Here is a 22,210-nt window from a genome sequence, read left to right as displayed (position 1 = left end):
GTGATGTTTCAGGGAAAAGTAATCATAAATATTACTAATAACATAGAATGTTACAACCTGGTGTAAAAAAAATATAGGGCAGATTCGGAATCGTGTGTGACAAAAAATATTTTTTTGTAAAACAAAATATATTAAACAAAACCTTGCCAATGCAAAACACACAAGACACCAAGAAATTCTAAACATTTAATTCAACATGCTATCTTTTAATAACAGTGGCCATTCATTCCGTTGCATATTTTGTTGGAAAAATCAGCACAATCGGTATGTTTCGCCAACAAACTCTAGTGACGACGGAACACAGTGAAATTGAATGTCTTGAAAATTGGACAGATGATGGACAACCGCCACATTTCGCGTTCCACAAGGCTTCTGACCTCATTGGCATGGAAGAAGGACGTCCCTCTCATATACTGTCCAGCTGCTTTAATACAAATGGAGCTGTGAATCAACAAAGAATTTTGATTAGCCAGCAACATCATTTTCAGTTAGAATTGCGATCAGCACTTGTAGCTATTTTCCAAACATGACACGTTCTCTTAAGTCTCAACCACCCATAATGTACGACATTAATTTGCAACCATCAATCAGATCACCAAAAGAAAATACCTTATATTTTTTTCCCATACAGTATTTTACGAATTTAAAACCCACAATCTTAACATGTTTGCTGTCTTTAATGAGAATTAGGGAAAGCCCTTTCAAGCGAGGACATTATTTCTCACTAGCGACATTCCAATGTCGCCTGTGTGTACTCACTGGCTCTCAGTAGAGCGACGTAAATGAGAAAGTTTCGTAAAGAAGAGACGACGTCTTGTCGCATTTTCTTCTTCATTTCTTCTGGATCCATTTTAGGTCCGAGGCCTTCCAGTTTGAACATGGTAGCAGTGGATGAATAGATTTTGGTTTTCCGGTTCTCTTACAGCGCGGTGTCACTTCGTTTCAGGAGCATGCGAAAAATACAACATGACCCGGAAATAAGCGCCGGAAGTTGTTGGTTTTGTATGGCGTCCCCAGTGAGACAAAATGCGAGGAGGCATAGATGGCATCGAAAAAAATAGCGAAGCGACGTAATTGTGGTATAGTATGTACCTGCAATTACATGCGGCCAAAATATTAACGTGTAAAATGAATTAATTTTAAATTAAGAAGTTCACTAACATTATTAATATTATTTATCCGTATATGTAGTAGTAGTGATTGTTTTAGCAACGTGAATAAATAGCGGAATGTGTTGTTTTCGTTGAACACGAGCATATTCAGAAGCAAAAAAACTAATTCGTTCAATATGCATACTACTAATCGACATTTTATTCCGACTTTTTTCGACGGTGAATTTCCCATCGAATGGGTCTCGCACACTTGTTCAATACTACAGTCCTGTAATGGGCTATTAAGAGAACATGGATTTTATCATATGGTAAGAAAATTGTCTGTCAAAAGCCTTAACTACGAGATTGTTTATTTTTTTGGGGTGGGTTATGCATATATGAACAGTGGACACTTGCGTTCAGATTGCAAAAATAATGATAAAAAAACGTAAAGTCAACAAAAACTGTCGAGAATACATTTGCGTTGTATGACGTACTACACTGATTCCGATGCGTGTTGCTTTCTGACCTTGCAAAGGGAGGGGCGGGGTCCAGTGCGTGGACAACGGAGGAGTTGGGGTGCGGGTGGGAGAGGGTGGGATCCATGAGCGAGAGGGTGGGTGGGTCTATTTCTGAGCTCAGGGCCGAGGATTAAAGAGAGAAGCAGTCCCGACACGATGACAGCATCCTGCACATAGACAGCACCCCACCACCACCCCACTATCATCCTCATCCGGGATCACGCCACAGATTTTTTTCGGGGCAGAGACAATCGCTGTTTGTGTTCACATTCTCTGCATCGCTCCTCCACAGACTCCGGGTCTGCGCGCCTCCTCTTGAATACCACGAGGTGAGTGAACAATATCCACCCACCGAGGCACCCGATCGCTCACTTTCTTCGCACCTTGCGTTCACTCCTGTCTTTTCCGTTTGAGAATTCTCGGTAGAATGAATAATTCAAATGACAGCAGTCCACGCAGCCCACGGACTGAACCCGCGTTCCTATTTAAGTGGGGCCATGGATATTTAAATCCGATTAAGAATATATATGGATCGAACAAAAGACTGACCTTTTCCCTTTGTGTAATAGTCTCTTGATTTGCGTGGCTTTTGAAACTGAATTTGGCCGTCGGGCAAGGGTGGATGCGTTCTGGAGGCATTGGGACCAGTGTGTGACCACATTTATATTCACATATGGACATGGACATTTTGAATAAATGTAGTGAAACCATTCAGACTGCTCTGAGCTGCGATATTGAGGATCCATTCTAAATGCACAGTGAAAGCTCAATTGAATCTTGTGATTCATGATTATCCAAGGAGTGCAGCTAGTGAAGGACATACCGTATTATGAATGGGCGTAGGCAGACTGGCAGTGACTTGGGGCAGTCATCTTTTTTCTTTCCCTGTCCTCCTGTCCTGTGGCCAGAAACAAGAGCCTTCTTCTGCTGCTGCAAGCCATGACAACATCACTAGACCGGGCCAGTGCATTTTGGTGTTCTGGAGCTTTTAATGAATACACTACATGGTTTTAGCATACTCTCAAGTCACATTATCATGAACATAGCAGCGATGTCACATACATTGTAAAAAAACACCCCCCCCCCCTTTTTTTTTATTATAAATATTTTACAATTTTAAATAACATATGAAAGCTTGCCACAATACATTTGACCACACATTTTAATTTATAGTGACGACGTTTCAGGATAAAATAAATCCGCTTCTTTCTGAATCTAATGGTTACGTCACAAATAAAATAAATGAAATGTATTATTATTATTATTATTATTATTATTATTATTATAATTGGATTGGATTGGATTGGATTGGATTTGCCTTTATTAGTCTCGCAGTGGAGAAATTTACATTTCACAGCAGCAAAGTTATGAAAGAAATGAAATGAAATAATAATAATAATAATAATAATAATAATAATAATAATAATAATAATAATAATAATGCACATGCAAAAAAACTGATTGTGACTCAGCACAAAAAATAAATACAAAAAAGTTTAATGGCCGCTCTGATTAAAAATAATATAAGAACATTTTGTTGACAGGGGTTATCTGACAGAGTCACTGATGGTGTAGTGACGGGCAGCATGACAACTGATCCCACCTTTCATTTTAAGATGGCTAAAGTAAAGTGTCTCCTTTCTTAAGAACACTTTGAAACAACAATTTATGACTTTGTCACATCTCAACTGGATTACTATAATGTATTTTACTTTGAAGTCAGCCAATCCTCTATTAAAGGACAACCGACGTCTCTGGACAAGTTGTGTCCATAATTTGTAAAATGGTTTCAAACGACTTCTACTGAGCGTATTTTACAAAGATTCCACCGCATATATATTTTACGTTTTAAGACTCGCGCTGAATATTCCGGAAGTCATGTTTTTGAGTTGGTGACGAGTCCTCACGTTACGTCACTGAAGCCACGTGAACTTGTCTTTCCACGATGCTTTTAATGTACGTTTACGTTTTGGAGCGTCATAAATTTTGTTAGCTTCTTTTGAATCTTTCTTCTGCGGCTGAGGGTTTGGCTTGATTCCTAACCACCCATCAATTTTTCTTGTGTTCTCTGTGCGTCTAGTTTGGTAAAATGATATGCAATTGCACCCGGAAGCACAAAGTTATTTGATGCAGGCATCTGATTGGCTACCGAGTATGCAAATTACCTAACAAACCAAAATTCAGAAATTTCTAAACTGAACGACCAATTCAAAATCAGAATAAAGCAAACGTTTGATTTGAAAAAAATATATATATTTTATTTTACTTGAAAAAGTTGTCGGCCACCCGGGCGGAGACGTTTTGTAAGTCGTACGCCCAACGAAAAAGTTGCACGCTTCGGGCGTCCGGGCAGACGTTATTTCAGACACTATATTGTTTTTTTTTTGCTTCTACTCTCCACTTCTTCTTCATTTCCTTTCGGCTTTTCCCTTCAGGGGTTGCCACCGCGAATCAGTGTCCTCCATCTAACCCGGTTTTGTGCATCCTCTTCTCCCACACCAGCTACCTTCATGTCCTCTTTAACAACATCCATAAACCTCTTCTTCCTCTCGGTCTCCTGCCTGGCAGGTCAAGGCTCAGCATCCTCTCCCGATATAGTCATTCCCTCTCCTCTCGACATGTCCAAACCATGTCAGTCTGGCCTCTCTGACTTTGTCTCCAAAGCCTCTAATATGAGTTGTCCCTCTGATATATTCATTCGTAATCCTATCCAACCTGGTCACTCCCAAAGAAAACGTCAACATCTTCATCTCTCCTACCTCCAGCTCTGCTTCCTGTCTTTTCTTCAGTGGCACTGTCTCCAGTTCTACTCTCCACTGTCTTTGTGCAAATTGTTTTGGTCCATGCTCTTATTTCCCAAATTTTGCATCCCTACTCTGTGGGAAAATGTGGATCTTCTGCATTTAGCTTAGATGCGTTCTCTGGACCTGCTTCAAGCAGCATGTAGTGACTCAGGGATGTATGTGTTATCCCATGTGATGGGACGTGCATGCTCTGAGCTGTTGCTGCCAGGGGAGATTCACAAGGGGGAGAGCTCACACATCAGGAAAGTCTTGATGCCTGCCTGCATTAGGATCCGACTGCCTCGATGACTGCTCCACTGTCCCACTTACTGCAGCCAGTCTGGCCAGCCATGCTTTTCAGGCCTACTGAATGTCTTCAGGGCAGTTACTGGCTTGGTGTTCTCGACCAATTGGTAATTTACTTGAGTCTTGTTATTGTTGCTGTAGGATGTTGACTCGTTCATGGCGTAAATTCGGGCTGCACAATATATTCCGACCCAAAAAAAATCAATATATCATTATCATACTAATGATACTTCAATATTTTCTTAGACCATTAAAAAATCTGATCATTTTAACCCTCATTCATCCTTATTTCAAAACATTTCACTTACAGAAGTATTCCCGAAGCCTCCGTTCTCACTCTCACTTTGTCATTTTAGGCACACATTTGAAATTTACTGTAAAACTGACTCAAAACAACTGACACAGACCCCAAGAAACTATTTTATAAACACCAGAATATTTGATCAAACCGTATAATTTCAAGTTTAATGCAAGAATGTAATCTGAAACACCGCAGAAGAGGCGAACAGAAATTAGCCTAGACGTGTCCGTCATTAAAAATCAACCTAACTGCTACATTTAAACACACAAAGCAGTACAATATACAAAAAGAACCAGTCATCAATATTTACAGTATTCTATATTATATTCTCTATACCCTATGGGAACATTGTACATTGCTGGAGTTTAATCACACTACATCTTTTGCAGTAGACCTCGGTCAAATTGTTGTAATAATAATAATAATAATAATAATAATAATAATAATACATTTCATTTATAAGCGCCTTTCAAAACTCTCAAGGTCACTTTACAGTCACAGGGTAAGTTTTCCTGTGGTGGAGCAGCAGCAGCCACACGCCAGCGTTCACTCGCCCTGGAAGTACTCCAATAGATCGAAGGCTAGCTTGCTAGCTAGCTAATAGATAGCTAATAGATTGGATTGGATTACATCGTATTTGCCTTTATTCGTCTCACAGTGGAGAAATTTACATTTCACAGCAGCAAACTGATGAAAGGAATGAAAGTAGAAAAACATAGATAGATAGATAGCCAATAGAGAGCCAGCTAGCTAGATAGATAGCTATATAGCAAATAGATAGCTAGCTTGATAGCCAGCTAGCCAGCCAGCTAGCTAAATATATAGCAAATAGATATCAAATAGATAGCAAGCTAGTACCACACTGAAGGCACACAGCTTCAAATATGGACTAACCTGTGCGCTATGAAACAGACGGAGGAAAAAGAAATGTCAAACACACTCCAAAATCTTGTCCAAAAGCTTTTTAGGAAAGAGGAAGTTAACATTACACATGCTGGATAGGTTGTGCAATGGCATCGTGTACATTTAGTGTTGTTTCCAGTTTGCCTGGATGGATGATGGTTTTATCAGAGAAAAAATAGTGTACAAAACATAATAATAACAGAGCGTACACTACGTTGAAAAGGGAAAGGGAGACATGACCTCATTGATGTGACAGCTCCATGGTGATGGCACAGTTGACTGGCAGCGGCGCCATAATGTAGGCCGATTCTATTTTGGAAAATATCGTACAGGCGCTGATTAGAATGGCACAGCTATGACTTTCTATTTAGCTTATGGAGATTTCCCTTTCTATTTCAATTGAAATAATGAAGCCTTTCAACAATGTACCCTGATAACATGTTAAGCTGTTCAGTGTAGTAAGGATCATTATGAATGACTTCAAAGCGATTGAAATGATCATACTTTACGATAACACTTTTGGCATGCATTTAGTTATTGAAGTGAGTGTCAGACACCAACAATATATCACCCTCTGACATACAGTGAGATTTTCTCGACTCTCAAGATGTCGACTCTCTCTCTGGGCCATTGATAGCGACGCGTAGCACAGTGCACTTTTAATCTTCAAAAGGTTCATTATTTTGTGGTGTAGAGAGGACTGCATGCGAGCCCCCTCCAAATCACTGATGAAAGACCAAATGAAATGAGTTGTGAATGTTGAGTTCCGGCTTCATAAGGCTAATGGAATGAGCTTGAAGAACAGCAGATGTGATTTTGTCTCGAATTCCAGCGGCAGGCGCATGATCATCCAGTTCAGGTTTACAAGTTTCCTGTCCATGAAGGCAGCATTAGCTCGTAGCTTCCTGACTAGACAGTCACAGGTTCAAAACCTGCTGCAGGCAAACTCAGGGGCGATACAGAGTGTGGGTGTTTGTAATGCCAATTCAGTCAGTAACGTGCCATTGAGCAAAGCATTGAACTCTCAATCAATCCGGTATGTGACACGGTTGTGAAACACTTTCCATTGTTTATGAAAAACATTTATGGCCGTGTGTGGATTGTGATGACTGCAAAAGTCATTAATTCAAATTCTCTCTCTCTCTCTCTCTCTCTCTCTCTCTCTCTCTCTCTCTCTCTCTCTCTCTCTCTCTCTCTCTCTCTCTCTCTCTCTTCCTCTCTCTCTCTCTCTCTCTCTCTCTCCCCTCTCTCTCTCTCTCTGTCTCCCCCCTTTCTCTTTCTCTCTCTCCCTAACTGTGTCTCTCTCTATCTTTCTCTGTCTCCCTCTCTCTGTCTCTCTGTCTCTCTCTCTCTCCCTCTCTCTCTCTCTCTCTCTCTCTCTCTCTCTCTCTCTCTCTCTCTGTCTCCCCCCTTTCTCTTTCTCTCTCTCCCTAACTGTGTCTCTCTATCTTTCTATGTCCCCCCCTCTGTCTCTCTCTGTCTCTCTCTCTCTCATACATTCTCTCTCTCTCTTTATCTCTCTCACACTCTGCCGTTCTCTCGCTCTCTCTCTCTCTCGTTCACTCTCTCTCTCTCTTTCTCTCTCTCACACTCTCCTCTCTCTCTCTCTCTCTCTCTCTCTCTCTCTCTCTCCCCCCCTCTCTCTCTCTCTCTCTCTCTCTCTCTCTCTCTCTCTCTCTCTCATTCACTCTCTCTCATACAATCTCTCTCTCTCTCTTTCTCTCTCTCACACTCTCTCGTTCGCTCTCTCTCTCTCTCTCTCTCTCTCTCTCTCTCTCTCTCTCTCTCTCTCTCTCTCTCTCTCGTCTCTCGCTCTCTCTCTCTCTCTCACTCTCTCGCTCTCTCTCTCTCTCTCACTCTCTCATTCTCTCTCTCTCTCTCTCTCTCTCTCTCTCTCTCTCTCTCTCTCTCTCTCTCTCTCTCTCTCTCTCTCTCTCTCTCTCTCTCTCTCTCTCTCCCTCTCTCTCTCTTACATGTTGATCAGGTCACTGATCCTAGACTGCATATGACACTCAACAAAGCACAAGGCACTGCTAAAAATAAAATAACATTTTGAGTACATCAGCTGCTAACCATCAAAGGGTCGCAGTTCATTCTGAAAGGGAAACAACACCGAGAGTTCTTCTTTTCCTTTCGGATTTTCCCTTCAAGGGGTCGCCACAGCGAATCAGTGTCCTCCATCTTCAGAGGTTTGAGCCTCGTTGAGTAAATATGCAAAATGGTTCAAATGGTTTCTGAGGCATTCAAAACCACAACCGTGACACGAAAAAGAAGGATATGTTTTTATACGCTTTAGGTCAAGGTATCGTATGACCAGATGACTGATGAAAAACAGTTCAGCGTTCTTAATCAAAACAATCAGATTGACGACAGAAGGATGAAATCTATTTCGTTTCACATTTGGTCGATATAGTTGAGAGTGAAATATTTCATTCTGGAGCCCAACTTACTCATTCAGAATTTATTTTTACATTCAAACTGATATTTTTGGAGTAACATTTGGCAACAGTCATTGAAAATCAACACTTTGCTGCCAAGTGTTGTAGTGTTTGTGAGTGGACGAGTGAAGTGAAGGATTGGATTGGATTGGATTGGATATGCCTTTATTAGTCTCACAGTGGAGACATTTACATTTCACAGCAGCAAAGTGATGAAAGGAATGAAAGTAGAAAAACGAAATACATGAGCTGCTGGAAAGGCAGCCACTCTATGGCCACTCTAGAATTTTCTATGCTGCTGCTGCTCACAACTGCAGGGCAGCTCACGTGTGTGTGTGTGTGTGTGTGTGTGTGTGTGTGTGTGTGTGTGTGTGTGTGTGTGTGTGTTTGTGTGTGTGTGTGTGTGTGTGTGTGTGTGTGTGCGTGCGTGTGTGTGTGCGCGTACAGTCATATGTGGGGGGTGAGGGGCGGATTTTGGACAAACTGTCAATAGCTGCCTTTCGAAAATAAAGCTGCAGTTTATCATGAGTAGGGTTCTTCTCTAGTATTGTGCGCACAAGTGCGGTTTGTAACAGCAGTATGCGATTGAATAATTCAAGTTAGTTATTCTCAAGCAAGACACAGTGCAGCGCCTATGAACTGCATATGTGCTAGTAGCAAACCCCAGGACTGAACAACTAACTGTTTTGTCAGACAGGGAGACTTTGTGTGGGAAATGGACTGCGAGTGGGGGATTGTCTCAAAAGAATGAGACACAGACGTTGCATCACATGTATTGAGAGAGTCCTCATAACCTCAAACACATGTCATTAAAACTGGAGGACATTGTAGGGCAGAGCGAGCTGTTGCATGGGAACTTTAGCAGTAGTCGAACATCGAACGCCCATCAGCTTTTGCTCATCGATTAATAACTGGGATCAAATAAAATATGGGCTCACTAATGCGTTTGGTCTGCATAAAAAGTGAGGAAGAGGGAGGACAAATGGAGCATCATGGGGAACGAGACTGTATTTAGCAGTTTGCAAATCTCCGCCAAGGTGAAGCAATACTGATTTGGATCACCACAAAATTGCACCCCTTCACCATCATGCTACATTTAAGTCAGCTGGGGAATCACAAATGTCATAAGTGGTGCATACAAGTGTTCTACTTGGACATCAACCAAAACCAGATTTTGTAATCCAGCTGGTTCTCAAACCGACCTAAAAATATATGAATGCTTTAACACTGCACTTAAATATAGGGAAAATGTTATTAAACAATTCTTGAATCAGAATCAGAAATCCTTGAATAGTCCTACAATGGGGAATTTTGCAATCTACAGTAGTAAAATTGAAATGAGTGGGGGAGGGGGGGAGATAAACCAAAGTATACTATGCATAAGTGACAAGTTAGAGTCTTCAAAAAATTGATTGTGGAACTTTTTGGAATGTCAATGTAAGCCATATTCAATAGTTTAATGTTTGCTTTGACCCAAATATTTTTCTGTTTTAACAAAAATTGGTCACTGAACTAATTACAGGATCTATTGTATTGCAAATTAACTGAAACAATTGCACCAACAGATGTTTGGTTTAGCAATAATAATAGAGGCATTTTCCTGTACTTTATTCAAGAACATAATCCATCGGTTTCGTGACATCTGGCTATGCTTGCCTTTAAAGAACACTCCACTCATCACCATTCTCAACTTCTACTAATTCAGCGACTCCCTCGCAACGGACTGTAGTTACTTTTGTGCCTTCTATTCATCCACTTCACTTCAGCAAAGCATTTCTTTGACGCTGCCCTCTTCGGCCTCTTTATAATCCCCTTCCCCTCATTCCGCACCCCTTCCAATATCCTGTCCGTTCGCTCTTTTCTTTTCTCAGAATCATTCTTTCACTCTCCCAGTCCCCTTTTCTCAGCCCCCTTTAAAACCGCCTCCCATTTCCCCGCATCACCTCCGCAACCCCCATCTGTCTTTGCAGCGTCCCTTCCAGTTTTCTGCGCTTGTTGCCTGCATTGGCAACGGTGTCGGAGAAGGCGGTCGGAGGCTGTGCTAGCTGCATTAGCCCTATAAATTATTCATGTCTCCTGCATTCTGTGATGGTCTTCTTCTGCCTTTTCACTGGGACACGCGGGCGTCCGAGAAGAGCTTGGCATGTGGGACACCGGTTTTAATGGAAGTCCAGCAGAAGCCGTTTACGTCAAGCTGGTCATCATTTCGGTGTAATTTTAGTCATTTTTAATGTGTGGTTGTGCACTCTCTCACTTAACGCTGCAGCCAACGACAAAGCATTCCTCAAATGTTTATTTTCTCCCCATGTCGGCTTTAGGTTGCAACCATTTCCGCCCCTGATGTTCACGATGAAACTCCTTTTATTACTGGCCAAGATTTGAGTCTGCTTGGCAGCCTTTTCTGTGTGTGTGCGTGCGTACGGTGTGCGCGTGTTTGCGTGTGTGCGCGTGTCTGTGTGTGCGCGCGCTCGTGTTTGTGTGTTTTCGAGAGCGCCCAGTAAGAGCTGTTAACTGAACTGGGCGCTATGAAATTTTAATTTAGACAACCAGATGAGGATGGAGGGCCTCATCCGCCCACTGCCATGTACATAGGAATGAGAGAGAAACAGAGAGGATGAGAGAGGAAGGGAGAGATGGAGAAACAGAGAGAGAGACAGAGAGAGAGAGAGAGAGAGAGAGAGAGAGAGAGAGAGAGAGAGAGAGAGAGAGAGAGAGAGAGAGAGAGAGAGAGAGAGAGAGAGAGAGAGAGAGAGAGAGAGAGAGAGAGATATAGAACAATAGAGAGAGAGATGGAGAGAGAGAGAGAAAGAGAAACACAGAGAGAGATAAAGAGAGATAAAGAGAGAGAAACAGAGAGAAACAGAGAGAGAGAGAGAATGGGAGAGATGGAGAGATACACACATACACACAGACCGAGAGAGAGAGAGGAAGAGAGAGAGTGAAATAGAGAGTGAAAGAGAGATAGGGAGAAAGGGAGAGAGAAAGATAGAGAAAGAGATAGAGACCGAGAGAACGAGATGGAGAGAGAGAGAGCGAGAGACAGAGAGACAAAGAGAGAAAGTGTCACAATCTGATTGGTGACCAGCGGGTGGCGCTGTCGGCCCGCCGGCACCTGCACAGGTGTTGGTCGTCCTCATCAGTGGCAGTTAAAAGGACTCCCGGCACAACCATTGCGTGTCGGATCATTGCATTGTACTGTGAATGTGTTTGCTTCACCCTGTCAGGTTTGCTTCATCTTGGCAGATTTTTACTCATGGTTTTCTTTGATACTTTGTACTTTTCTGTTCAGATGACTTTGATGTTTTAGATTTTGTTCCCGCTGACTTTATTTTAATACAATTTGTCAAATACAACCTGCTGCTCCCTACTGCCTGCTTTTTTGCGATCCACAACCACCATCACCACCACGCAAACCGTGACAGAAATAGAGATAGAATGATAGGGAGAGAGGGAGACAGAGAGAATACGACAGAGCCAAACAAACCAGAGGAGGGGCCTCCTGGAAAACCACATTCGCATAGCTGGTTTGGATTCACATCTGCTATGCTTGACATACTTTTAAGGTTCACCCTAAAAGCATCTTCCCGAATACTAGAAGATAATCTTTTTTTCCACATTAGGATTTGCTGACTGGATGTTTCATTCTTCATTCTGTAACCATCAACTTTTCATGTGGCGAGTCTCGATGATAGATTTTCAATTCGCTCATCACAGGTGGCGATACCAGACTGGGGAGCAGCACCAATGTTCACAAGGGTCCCCCCCAGCTTTTTTCAGCCAATCGTGGAGGGACCGCTGAGCTGATGTCTAAGAGGGCGTGCGGCTGTTTGTTTTGTGGAGTCCGAAAGAGGCTTACTTCATCACGGTGAGTGTTGAGACCCTGTTCATCTGGCTTTGATTATTTCTGTCTGTTTGAATGTTTACCTGACTGAGTTTAGCATGAATGCTATTACATGAGTAGAATACGGTCATAAAAGTCTATTATAACTGTGGGGGGGGGGGTATAAAACTGTGAGAATGCTGCTGCTCTCAGTCTTCGGAGATGGATATCTGACACAGCACGAGCAGGAGTGTGAAGGCGAGAGATGACGAAAGAGTGAAAATGAAATCTCGGCAGGAACCGCTTGACCCAACACCACATTAACATCATCCAGTGCAACTATGCCCACATGATGAAGTGGTTTGTCCGTCCTTCCCTGTTCCTCACACACATCTCATTGGGCGCAGCTGTCAACGATGTAACTTCACTCATGCTTCTTCATCATCGCCGGTCGGATCAGCAAGAGATGCTAAAGTGACACCCTGCCCAGTGTTACCCTGTGCAGATCGAAGGCTTCTAATCCTCTTAAAGGTCAAAACTATGCGGCCTGTGATAGTATTACGGCGGGAGAGTCGTCATCGCTAGCACACAAGCAGCGACTCATCCTACCATGAAGCCAAGATTGTTTCTTCAAACCAATTAAAAATTATGTCCTGCATATCATCAAAGGTAAATGAATAATGTCAATAGATAGATAGATAGATAGATAGATAGATAGATAGATAGATAGATAGATAGATAGATAGATAGATAGATAGATAGATAGATAGATAGATAGATAGATAGATAGATAGATAGATAGATAGATAGATAGATAGATAGATAGATAGATAGATAGATAGATAGATAGATAGGCTGAATGACTGAGAGACAGAGCTGAAAATTTACAGAGGGTATTCGGCCACGATAGATGAAAAATGCAACCGTTTAGTGGCAGTCTTGGTTGACAATACATAGATTGTAATTTTCTAAGTAGGACTTGTGTATGCCAGAGTTAAGGCAAAGCATGGTGTGCAATCATACAAAAAATGTCATTATTTTTTATTTTTTACTTTTAATTTATTTGCCCTTTTTTAATTGGTAGATGAGTTGGATGGGTAAAATACATTTTTATGTTAGCTTCCATCGCTTTATTCAACAACAGGACATTATTTCAAGTCAGCAGTCTGATTATGATTCAGTTACTGGTTTGTTATGTTTAAAAAAAACTGGCACAACTTTTGATCATTGTTTTCCAAATTCAAAGCAGATGGTTGCAAATATCTTATTTGGTTGAGGAGCTGAATTTCTCAGGATTTGAACTATTTTAATTTAAACAAGATCTCTCAATGATAGTTGCTGATTCTTTTTACAATTTAAGTTTAGTGGTCTTTTTTTTTGATCCAGTGAAAAGCAGATGTTGTACCCGGTTTTGGCACTGTGTTTAGGACTCACTAATATTGAATGAGTCCTGCAAGTACGAACTGTTTGTTTCACGCATGTCGCAACTTGCTGGCCAGATATGCATATTAAAAATGTTTTCAGAACTAGAAACGATTAAAAAAAATAAAATCCTCCAAAATGTAACCCACAAAATGTACCCTCCAAATATGTCCCTGGTTCTTTCTCATCATCTGGAGCTTAACTATACGTATAAACACATCCGTTCCAGTGTGTGATGCAAATTCGACAGGACAGGAGCAAAATAAGATGACACAGAAACACAGTGAGCGAATTTGGATTTCTCAGAAAGCAAGCTCAAAAAGTTTCAGATGTTGAAAACCACAATGAGGTTTGATTCTGTGATGCATTCTTTGTTCCGTAGTCCCTTGTACAAAACAGGCATCAACATAAATTGTGTCAGTGTGTGCTTGCGTTACTTTTTGTAGAGCATATTTTTCTCATTATTGCTTTTCGTCAGCTGCTTTGGTCAGGGAATCGGTCTGACGCGTTCTGGCCAGCGAGAATCCGCTGCCTCCTCTCTCTCGTCTCCTTCATTCCATCAGACCTGACTAGTCGCACATCTGATCCATCATCACACAAAAGGATGACAATAGAAAAATCAAAGAGGATGAACTTGCAATTATGGAGATGAATTTGCGCTCTGATTTATCTTACAAAGCTATTTTCTTTCATAAGCTTTCTTCTGCATCTGTAGGCTCAAAATGAAACGTTTTCTTACCTGTCTCTCTTTAGATAAATGGAGGAAAAGGAGCGGTGTCGTAGCAGGTCTCCAGCTCGGCGGGCAAGCCGGGTTCAGCAGGTGGTCGGAACCATCATACGTCGCACCCGAGAATCACTCAGCAGGTACCACTTTTTGGCAAATGTCAAAACCTAACTTTCTTTTTTAAGCTTATTTTACTGTTGAACTCATTCGCTGCCAGACGTGCAAAAATGTGTCTACTCCAGTGTCAGTTTTTGTCATTATCACTTGAATTCCAGGATCCACAGAATATTGAGTCTTAGGACTACATAAATACACACATTGACTACATTCAATGCAGCGTAAGAGGCCTTAGACTCTCTTCTTTCATGAAAAAAAGTTAATTCCTAAATTATATGGGTATGGAGTTATATAACCTTGAAATCAGGGCGACTGTCTAAAATGCAATACAGACATATTGGTTTTATATCGTTTTAACAACAGCTGAAGCTGGAACAAATGGTTAATATGGGAAAAAGGGAAATGCTGCCCCCTTGTGGAAGGAGAAAACATTACCACAGGGCATGGCCAGCGCTTTATCGGCACTCAACCAAGAAAAAACAAAACCCAAAAAAATTCATGAATGGTGCTTTACGTCATATTGGGACATTTAATAAAACTCTTCCACAGTCCGCGGGTGCCGTGCAGGGTTATGTTGCCTCACGATTAAATATCTGGATGTTTTCAGACAAAAACAATTGAAAATAGTTAGGTTCGATTCATGTGCGCGAGGCTGGTTTGTTAAACTGGACCGCTGGAAGGAAGTAGGTCAACCACAAAAGTACAGTATGTTTGCAATCAGTTTTCTTTGTGCCTATTGGCTGTGTTCACACTGCAGCACAATTCCTTTTTTCCCGACATGCAACACAAATTTCTTTTCCATGTGAACAGGACCATTCAGATTTTTTTTCAGATGTGACCGATATGTATTTCAACATCCAAAAATGGCTGTGTGCTTATTGATTTCCGGCTCAAACATGCCCGTCACTAATAATATCTTAACTGTGAAGGTACATTATCTCCTTAATCCCCTTCCCACCTGATCCCACCCCAGCCTAACCAGTGTCCATATTATATTGTTATACTTACCTTCATGTAACTTCTCACCCCCACCTGTGAACTCCCCAGAGAGCGGTTGCTAGGTGATGGGAGGCCTCAACGTTCCAACAGTCTGTCCAATCAGAATTACCAAGCCAAGCTGTCACTGCAGATTACAAGGGATCCTGTGCTGGACCGAAGTACCGGACATGGATTCGCCCTCACCACAAACACACCCCTGCTGGTCAGGGATGTGGCCACAGGTACATGATGTGTTGAGTGTGTGAAAGAGCATATTCACACTGTCCACACTGGACTTTTTAAGTGACCACCTGCTTTATGTCACACTTCACAACCTCTTTCCTTTCTCACACACCCCTATGGATGCTTGCACTCACACACATTGACTGTCTTGGCATTCAGGCTTGGTGCCAGAGGTTCCCAACCTTTTTAAATTCAATCATCTTTCCGTTAGCCAGCTTTTGGACATAAAACAATGAAAAGCTGCTGGATTGCTTCTATCTGTGGCCTTGGGTCAGGGTGTTAACCCTCATATTATGTTGAAAAATATCATGTTAATTATGTTGTGGGTCATTTTTACCCGTATGCAAAAATTCACACAAAACTGTCAAGTAATCGGTGACATCAGCAGCTATTTAGCTTGACGCACTTCAAAGGCGTACGTGTCAGCGCCGCGGTTCACACCTGTGACGCCACAACATCAGCAGCTATTTAGCTAGCTATCTATTAGCTATCTGTCTAGCTATCTAGGTATCTATTAGCTATCTATTAACTAGCTAGCTTTCTATCTATTTGAGTTGGCTGGCTAGCTGGCTATTTATCTAGCTATCTATTAGCTATATAGCTATCTAGCTAGCTAGCTAGCTGGCTATCTATTTGCTATCTATTAACTAGCTGGCTATCTATTAACTAGCTAGCTTTCTATCTATTGGAGTACTTTCGGGTTGAGTGAACCTTCCGCTGCTCACCCACAGAAAACTCCTGCGACTGTAAAGTGATCTTGAGAGTTTTGAAAGGCGCTTGTAAATGAAATGGATTATTATCATTATTATTACAACAATACAAAAAACCCCGAGGTCTACTGTTTCTGAGATGTTAGAAACATAGTTGAAAAGAGAGACAACATGTTTTAGAACTGTTTTGAAGAAAGGAAAAAGAAAGGATATTTAGTCGTTTCATCCACTATTTAATTCAATCACTATCACGTTACACTACTATTCAAAAAAGGAAATTTAACATCATTCATCTACTTTGCTATTCAGGATCAACATTTATAACATAAAAAAGTCAAATTCCTCATAAGCATCAGGGATGCCAATTATTAAATGTACCGTATTTTCTGGTGTATAAGGTGCACCCAAAAGCCTTGATTTTCTTCAAAAGATTAATTCATTAATTGGAGATGTGCCTTATAGTCCGCGCACCTTATTTATGGAAAAAAGTTTGAAAATAGACCATTCATTGGGGGTGCGCCTTATATTGCGCTGCACATTATACACCGGAAAATACGGTATTAATGTCTTCATGGAAAGGCTACAGATATGTTTTGCTAGACGGAGTTAGCTGCTACCAGTTTTGCTCACACCAACCAATCAGAAGATTAAAAAAAGGCTGACATCATTTAGAGCCAGTGCCTGAACTCAGTGAAGACAGATTTGAACCTTGACTGGTTCAAGAAACCGTCACTTTGCTAATTTTAAAAGTTCCATAGTCGAGGACATCCGATCCTGGAGCCCAGCAAAGAATAGCATAAAATTGCAACACAACAAAGGCTGAAATCTGACTGCAGAGGATAGTCTTATCAATTGGAAGCACTCCAGCCAAGTAAGTATAAATGCAATGCCGTGGAACAAAAATTACAATTGACATAGTCAATACAGTTTGTTCTTTTTGATATTGTGCATTTGACAAGGCCTTGCTGGCCCTTGCAGCTCACCACTGACATTCCCAAACATGGTTCCGTTCCCAAAGAAAAGAGTAACAGAACAATGGGATCGCATGAGGGATGCAGAGAACATAAGGCACAGATGTCGGCCAAAATGCCTCCCAAAAATGTGATATTGGCATGGATGCTCGACATGGCTGAAGCTGAAAGCTTTTGGGGACATTTGTGGATTAAGTTTGACGCATTGAAAACAAAGAGGAAGGGAGGGCTCTTAAAAAAAATGCAAAGATCAGGATATTAGCAGAAGTGACACATAAGCTCGATGGGGGAGGGGTGTGCTCTTGTACGGCATGAGTGCGCTTGAATGTGTGCCAACATGCGCGTGTACAAAACCGCATGCATCTCTGTAGGCAGACGGGGCTTTGCCAGCCAGATGAGGCGTGCGAAAGGAGCGCGTGGGTGGATGCATTTACACATATGTGCTCTCTCTGCGTTTTTATTTGCGAGTAAGCGTTAGCCTAAAAACTGCTGCGCCACAGTTGTGCTGCTTGCCTGAAGACAAATGAGTATAAATAAAAGGAGAGACGGCCATGTGGAGCCGAGCTGGAAGAGACCGAGAATAACTGTAACCCCTCACATACTAGAGCTCTTGGGGCAGCCATGTTGAATAACCAAATGTGTGTGTGTGTGTGTGTGTGTGTGTGTGTGTGTGTGTGCGTGTGTGTGTGTGTGTGTGTGTGTGTGTGTGCGTGTGCGTGTGTGTGTGCGTGTGTGTGTGTGTGTGCGTGTGTGTGTGTGTGTATGTGTATCCGTGTATGTGTGTGCATGTGTGTGTGTGTGCATGTATTTGTGTGTGGGGGCTTGGTTGTATTTGGGTGAGTGTGTGGGTCAATGTGTGTATTTGTATATGTGAGTGTGTGGGTGAATGTGTATGTAGGAGTGTAATTGTGTATGTGTGTGTGTGTGTGTGTGTGTGTGTGTGTGTGTGTGTGTGTGTGTCTATAAATGTGAGTTTATAACTGTATGTGTGTGTGTGTCTATAAATGCATGTGTGTGTTTATAAATGCATGAGTATGTGTGTGTCTGTCTATAAATGGAGGTGTGTGTATGTGTGTTTCTAAACACATGGGTATGTGTGTGTCTCTAAATGCATGTGTGTGTTTATAAATGAATGTGTATGTGTCTATAAATGTGTGTATGCGTGTGTATGTGTGTGTCTGTAAATGTGTGTGCGTGTGTGTTTATAAATGCGTGTGTATGTCTGTGTTTATAAACGTGTGTGTGTGTGTGTGTGTGTGTGTGTGTGTGTGTGTGTGTGTGTGTGTGTGTGTGTGTGTGTGTGTGTGTGTCTCTCCTTTCATCTGTACTTAAAGTATACACTCGCCCACAAATGCAACAAAGGGTGATTTGTGTGAGCTACGTGTTTTTGATTTATTTTTGTGTGTGTTTGTATTGTATGTAGGGAGTCCTGCAGATGGGATACTCTACCCGGGGGACCAGGTGCTGCAGATCAATGATTCAGTGCTGGAAGAATTGAATAGCGATCAGGTGGAAAACATCTTAAGGTGAGAAGTGCAGAATCACTTTCATCCATCCAGCAGCATTTGCTTGTCCCAATCAATGTATGATTGCAAATAAAAATGAACAAATTGAATACAACAAAAGTAAAAAATACACATTAACATGAATTTAATACAACAAGGAAGAATAAATACGACTAAGTGATACTAAATCAAAGGTGTCATTTTGTTTTCATCTTCATCATTTGATTTAATAAAGATCGTGAGGGTTTTTTTTCCTATTATATTTATTTCTCTTATACTGTACTGCTGCATAGTCGGTTGGACAGTTTAGGATTTATAGTTTATTATTTTATTTATAAGTATGAGTAACACTAAAACTAATTCAAAACTCAACTAAAAAGGAAGTGTTTTTGGAATGTAAATTTTCCATTCGTTGTGCCGAGACCATTCACATGCTCACTGCTGCTTCCTCAACCCCTCCAACTCTAATGGAATCCTATCAGCTTCGGCTAAACACGCCCGAACATAATGGCCGCCAATCAATCGCCGCTTCAGGCTACGACTGACAGTTGTTATCCCACCCTCAACAACTCAAACACATGTAAGCCAACACATACAGTAAAAGGGGCTATTCGAAAAAGGCAACCCACCTACAACAGACTTAGATTACCGTAATGCGATAAAAAAAAAATACACACCAACAGTGTAATTAACTCATTCATTGCCATTCACGGATTTATTCGGGAATTGAAAATATGACGTAGAGCGCCATTCCCGAATATGGGTTTTGTTTTTTCATGCTTGGGTGCCAATAAAGCGCTGGTAAGACCTCTGGCAATGTTTTTCCCTTCCACAAGGGGCAGCATTTCCCTTCTTTTCATGTTAGCGCTTTGTTCCAGCTTCAGCTGTTGTACAAGCGCTATATAAACCAATATGTATGTATTACATTGTATTTTTGGACAGCCATCCTCATTTCAAGCTCATATAAATCCATACCCATATAATTTAGGAATTAAATCTTTTTTTCTGATAAAAGAAGCAAGTATAAGATTTCTCACGCTGCATTGAATGTTTATGTAGTCCTAAAACTCAATATTCCGTGGGCCCTGGAATTTGAGTGACAATGACAAAAACTGACACTGGAGTGGATACATTTTTGCACATCTGGGCTTGAATGAGTTAATTAATCGAGATTAATTCAACCGCTAATAATATCACACATGATGGGTGGGCAGACATTTTAGAAACTACAATAAAACAAGAAAATGTTTAAATTCCGTTCTAGATTACATTTGTCTCCAAATTAATCATTGGATGAGAGCCGAGCGTGCTATCAGTCCAAAGGAAATAGAATCATTGCCCAAATACTTTATGATTGACTGTATTAATTGTCCTCTCATGAGGCCACCAGTTCAGATCAATTAGCCTTTCTAGTCACCAAGGCCAAGTGTTGTGCCACCGTGCGCATGTGCGATGTCATTAGATGATCTTCACCGTTTGGTGGACTATGTTGGGATTGATAAATATGTGTACTGTATATGTATATGTATATTTATTTGTATATGTATATGTAACAATCGTTCAACAAAGCTTGGAGGGGAAAGTGCTTACTTAACAACTGAAACTAAATATTGTGCATGTGTGTGTGCGCGTACACTTGTGTGTGTTTTTTTCTGCACAGGGATTTGGAGGACTGTATAACTGTGACGATCCTTCGGCACATGACTGTGAGTACAAAGAAGACATTGATGAACTTCCCCTGACACGCCTTCACATGGAGTCATTGCACCATCACGCATACCAACATACCCTTTTACTGTATTTCAAGCATGTCGCCTCATGACATGATGAAGCGCCCACCCAAACTGCTCCCATTTTATAAAATACATACGTACAAACAGCAAGTCAAGTTATTAGTTGAATAATGAGTTGGGTTTTGTCCTGCTCAGTTCAGCCAGTGTATCACATGTGTGTTGCAGAATCCCAAATCATCCATCATGTCAGCAGAGAAGAGAGCCCGTTTGAGGAGTAATCCAGTGAAAGTGCGCTTTGCAGAAGAGGTGGTGGTCAATGGGCACACTCAGGTGACATTTCACGCCACAAAGACCCATATATCATTCAAAGAAACATCAAAAACAAATAAAAAAACCTACCATGGGGCAATTTAAGGCACACAGATGTAAACATCTGTAAATAAAAGATGTGAAAACATTCAACATAGAATTCAGCCAATAACTGCACATATATTAGTCTTTGGGTTAACATAAAACATATGAAGTCATTCATTGCCGTTCACAAATTTAATCAGGAATTAAAAATATGACATGGAGTGCCAGTCCCAAATTTGGATTTTGGTTTTTCTTGCCGGGGGGTGCAGATAAAGCGCTGCTCAGACCTCTGGAAATTTTTTTCCTTCCCACTAGGGGGCAGCATTTACCTTTTTTACACCTGCCCCCACTTGCACCTCATATTACTAGGGACCCATGTAACTTAAGAATTAATTATTTTTTTATGATGAAAGAAGACATTTTTACATACGTCACTGCCTCTCTTTCCAGACGACACTACCTCACTTTACATACAGAAATTACAAGTATTGTCTGTTGTCAATTGTATGTCTTTTAGCCACGTTATAAGTGCCTTGCATGTCTTGCACGCTGGGTCCGAGAGGACATTAATTTCATTTGTGCTGTATGTCATGCATATTAGCACGTTTGACAATAAAGCTGACTTTGACTTTGACTTTGACTTTGACTTGAAGAGAGTCTCAGGTTTCTTACGCTGTTTATGTAGTCCTAAAACTTTTTATTCTGCGGTTCCTGGAATTTGAGTGAAAATGACAAAAACCCTGGCACTGGATTGGCCACATTTTCCCATATGTCTGGCAGTGAATGAGTTAATAATGAAAAAGAATAATATATGCTGATAACTGAAATACCCCCCAAAAAACCTGAGTTCTGTTCACATGGACAAGAAAGTCAACATGGACTTTGTTTGCCTTGTCATTTTTTCTCAGATCTTTTTTATTCTCTCCATCAGGGAAACTCTCTTCTCTTCCTGCCCAATGTTCTAAAAGTCTATTTAGAGAATGGACAGACCAAGGCCTTCAAATTTGACCACACCACCACAGTCAAGGTATGTTCCATACATGAACTCCAGTGTAAAAAGGGGTATGCAAATTAAAGGGTTACGTTTATTTTAATAGACAAAACTGAGATAACCCTAATTTAAAGAATAACAATCAATTAACAATAAAAAAAGACGGGTTGTTCACCCATCTGTCCATCCCTTTTGAGTCACAACCCATAATCAATAAAGTGATCCCCGGTCGTAGCCAGAGTTAAGATCCAACCCCAGCCGCAATATCAAGACCATGTAACAAGTTTTTATTTATGTTT

General features: G+C 41.2%; 2 protein-coding genes across 3 annotated transcripts in view; one reads left to right on the top strand and one right to left on the bottom strand.

The window, feature by feature from the left end:
* Positions 1-172: 172 nt before the first annotated feature.
* tomm5 (translocase of outer mitochondrial membrane 5 homolog (yeast)) lies at positions 173-970 on the bottom strand. Its single transcript, XM_089016800.1, has 2 exons — positions 760-970; positions 173-441 (listed from the first exon to the last, which is right to left on the bottom strand). Exons 1-2 carry the CDS (start codon positions 878-880, stop codon positions 407-409), a joined length of 156 nt encoding a protein of 51 aa, XP_088872926.1. The 5' UTR covers positions 881-970; the 3' UTR covers positions 173-406.
* A 762-nt stretch (positions 971-1,732) lies between these two features.
* Positions 1,733-22,210, top strand: part of frmpd1b (FERM and PDZ domain containing 1b) — a 32,163-nt gene continuing 11,685 nt past the window's right edge. For both annotated transcript variants that reach the window (XM_089022365.1, XM_089022357.1), the window contains exons 1-8: positions 1,733-1,941; positions 12,058-12,208; positions 14,339-14,449; positions 15,474-15,646; positions 18,752-18,854; positions 20,494-20,539; positions 20,792-20,896; positions 21,852-21,947. In XM_089022365.1, the coding sequence (XP_088878491.1) occupies positions 14,343-14,449; positions 15,474-15,646; positions 18,752-18,854; positions 20,494-20,539; positions 20,792-20,896; positions 21,852-21,947 (630 nt within the window). In that variant the 5' untranslated portion in view covers positions 1,733-1,941; positions 12,058-12,208; positions 14,339-14,342. The remainder of the gene's footprint in view (positions 1,942-12,057; positions 12,209-14,338; positions 14,450-15,473; positions 15,647-18,751; positions 18,855-20,493; positions 20,540-20,791; positions 20,897-21,851; positions 21,948-22,210) is intronic.

This window comes from Hippocampus bargibanti, linkage group LG02 (assembly GCF_051943395.1).
Source record: "Hippocampus bargibanti isolate YZ-2025 linkage group LG02, ASM5194339v1, whole genome shotgun sequence".
Classification (NCBI taxonomy): Eukaryota; Metazoa; Chordata; class Actinopteri; order Syngnathiformes; family Syngnathidae; genus Hippocampus; species Hippocampus bargibanti.
This window is presented reverse-complemented; position numbering and strand designations above follow the sequence as displayed.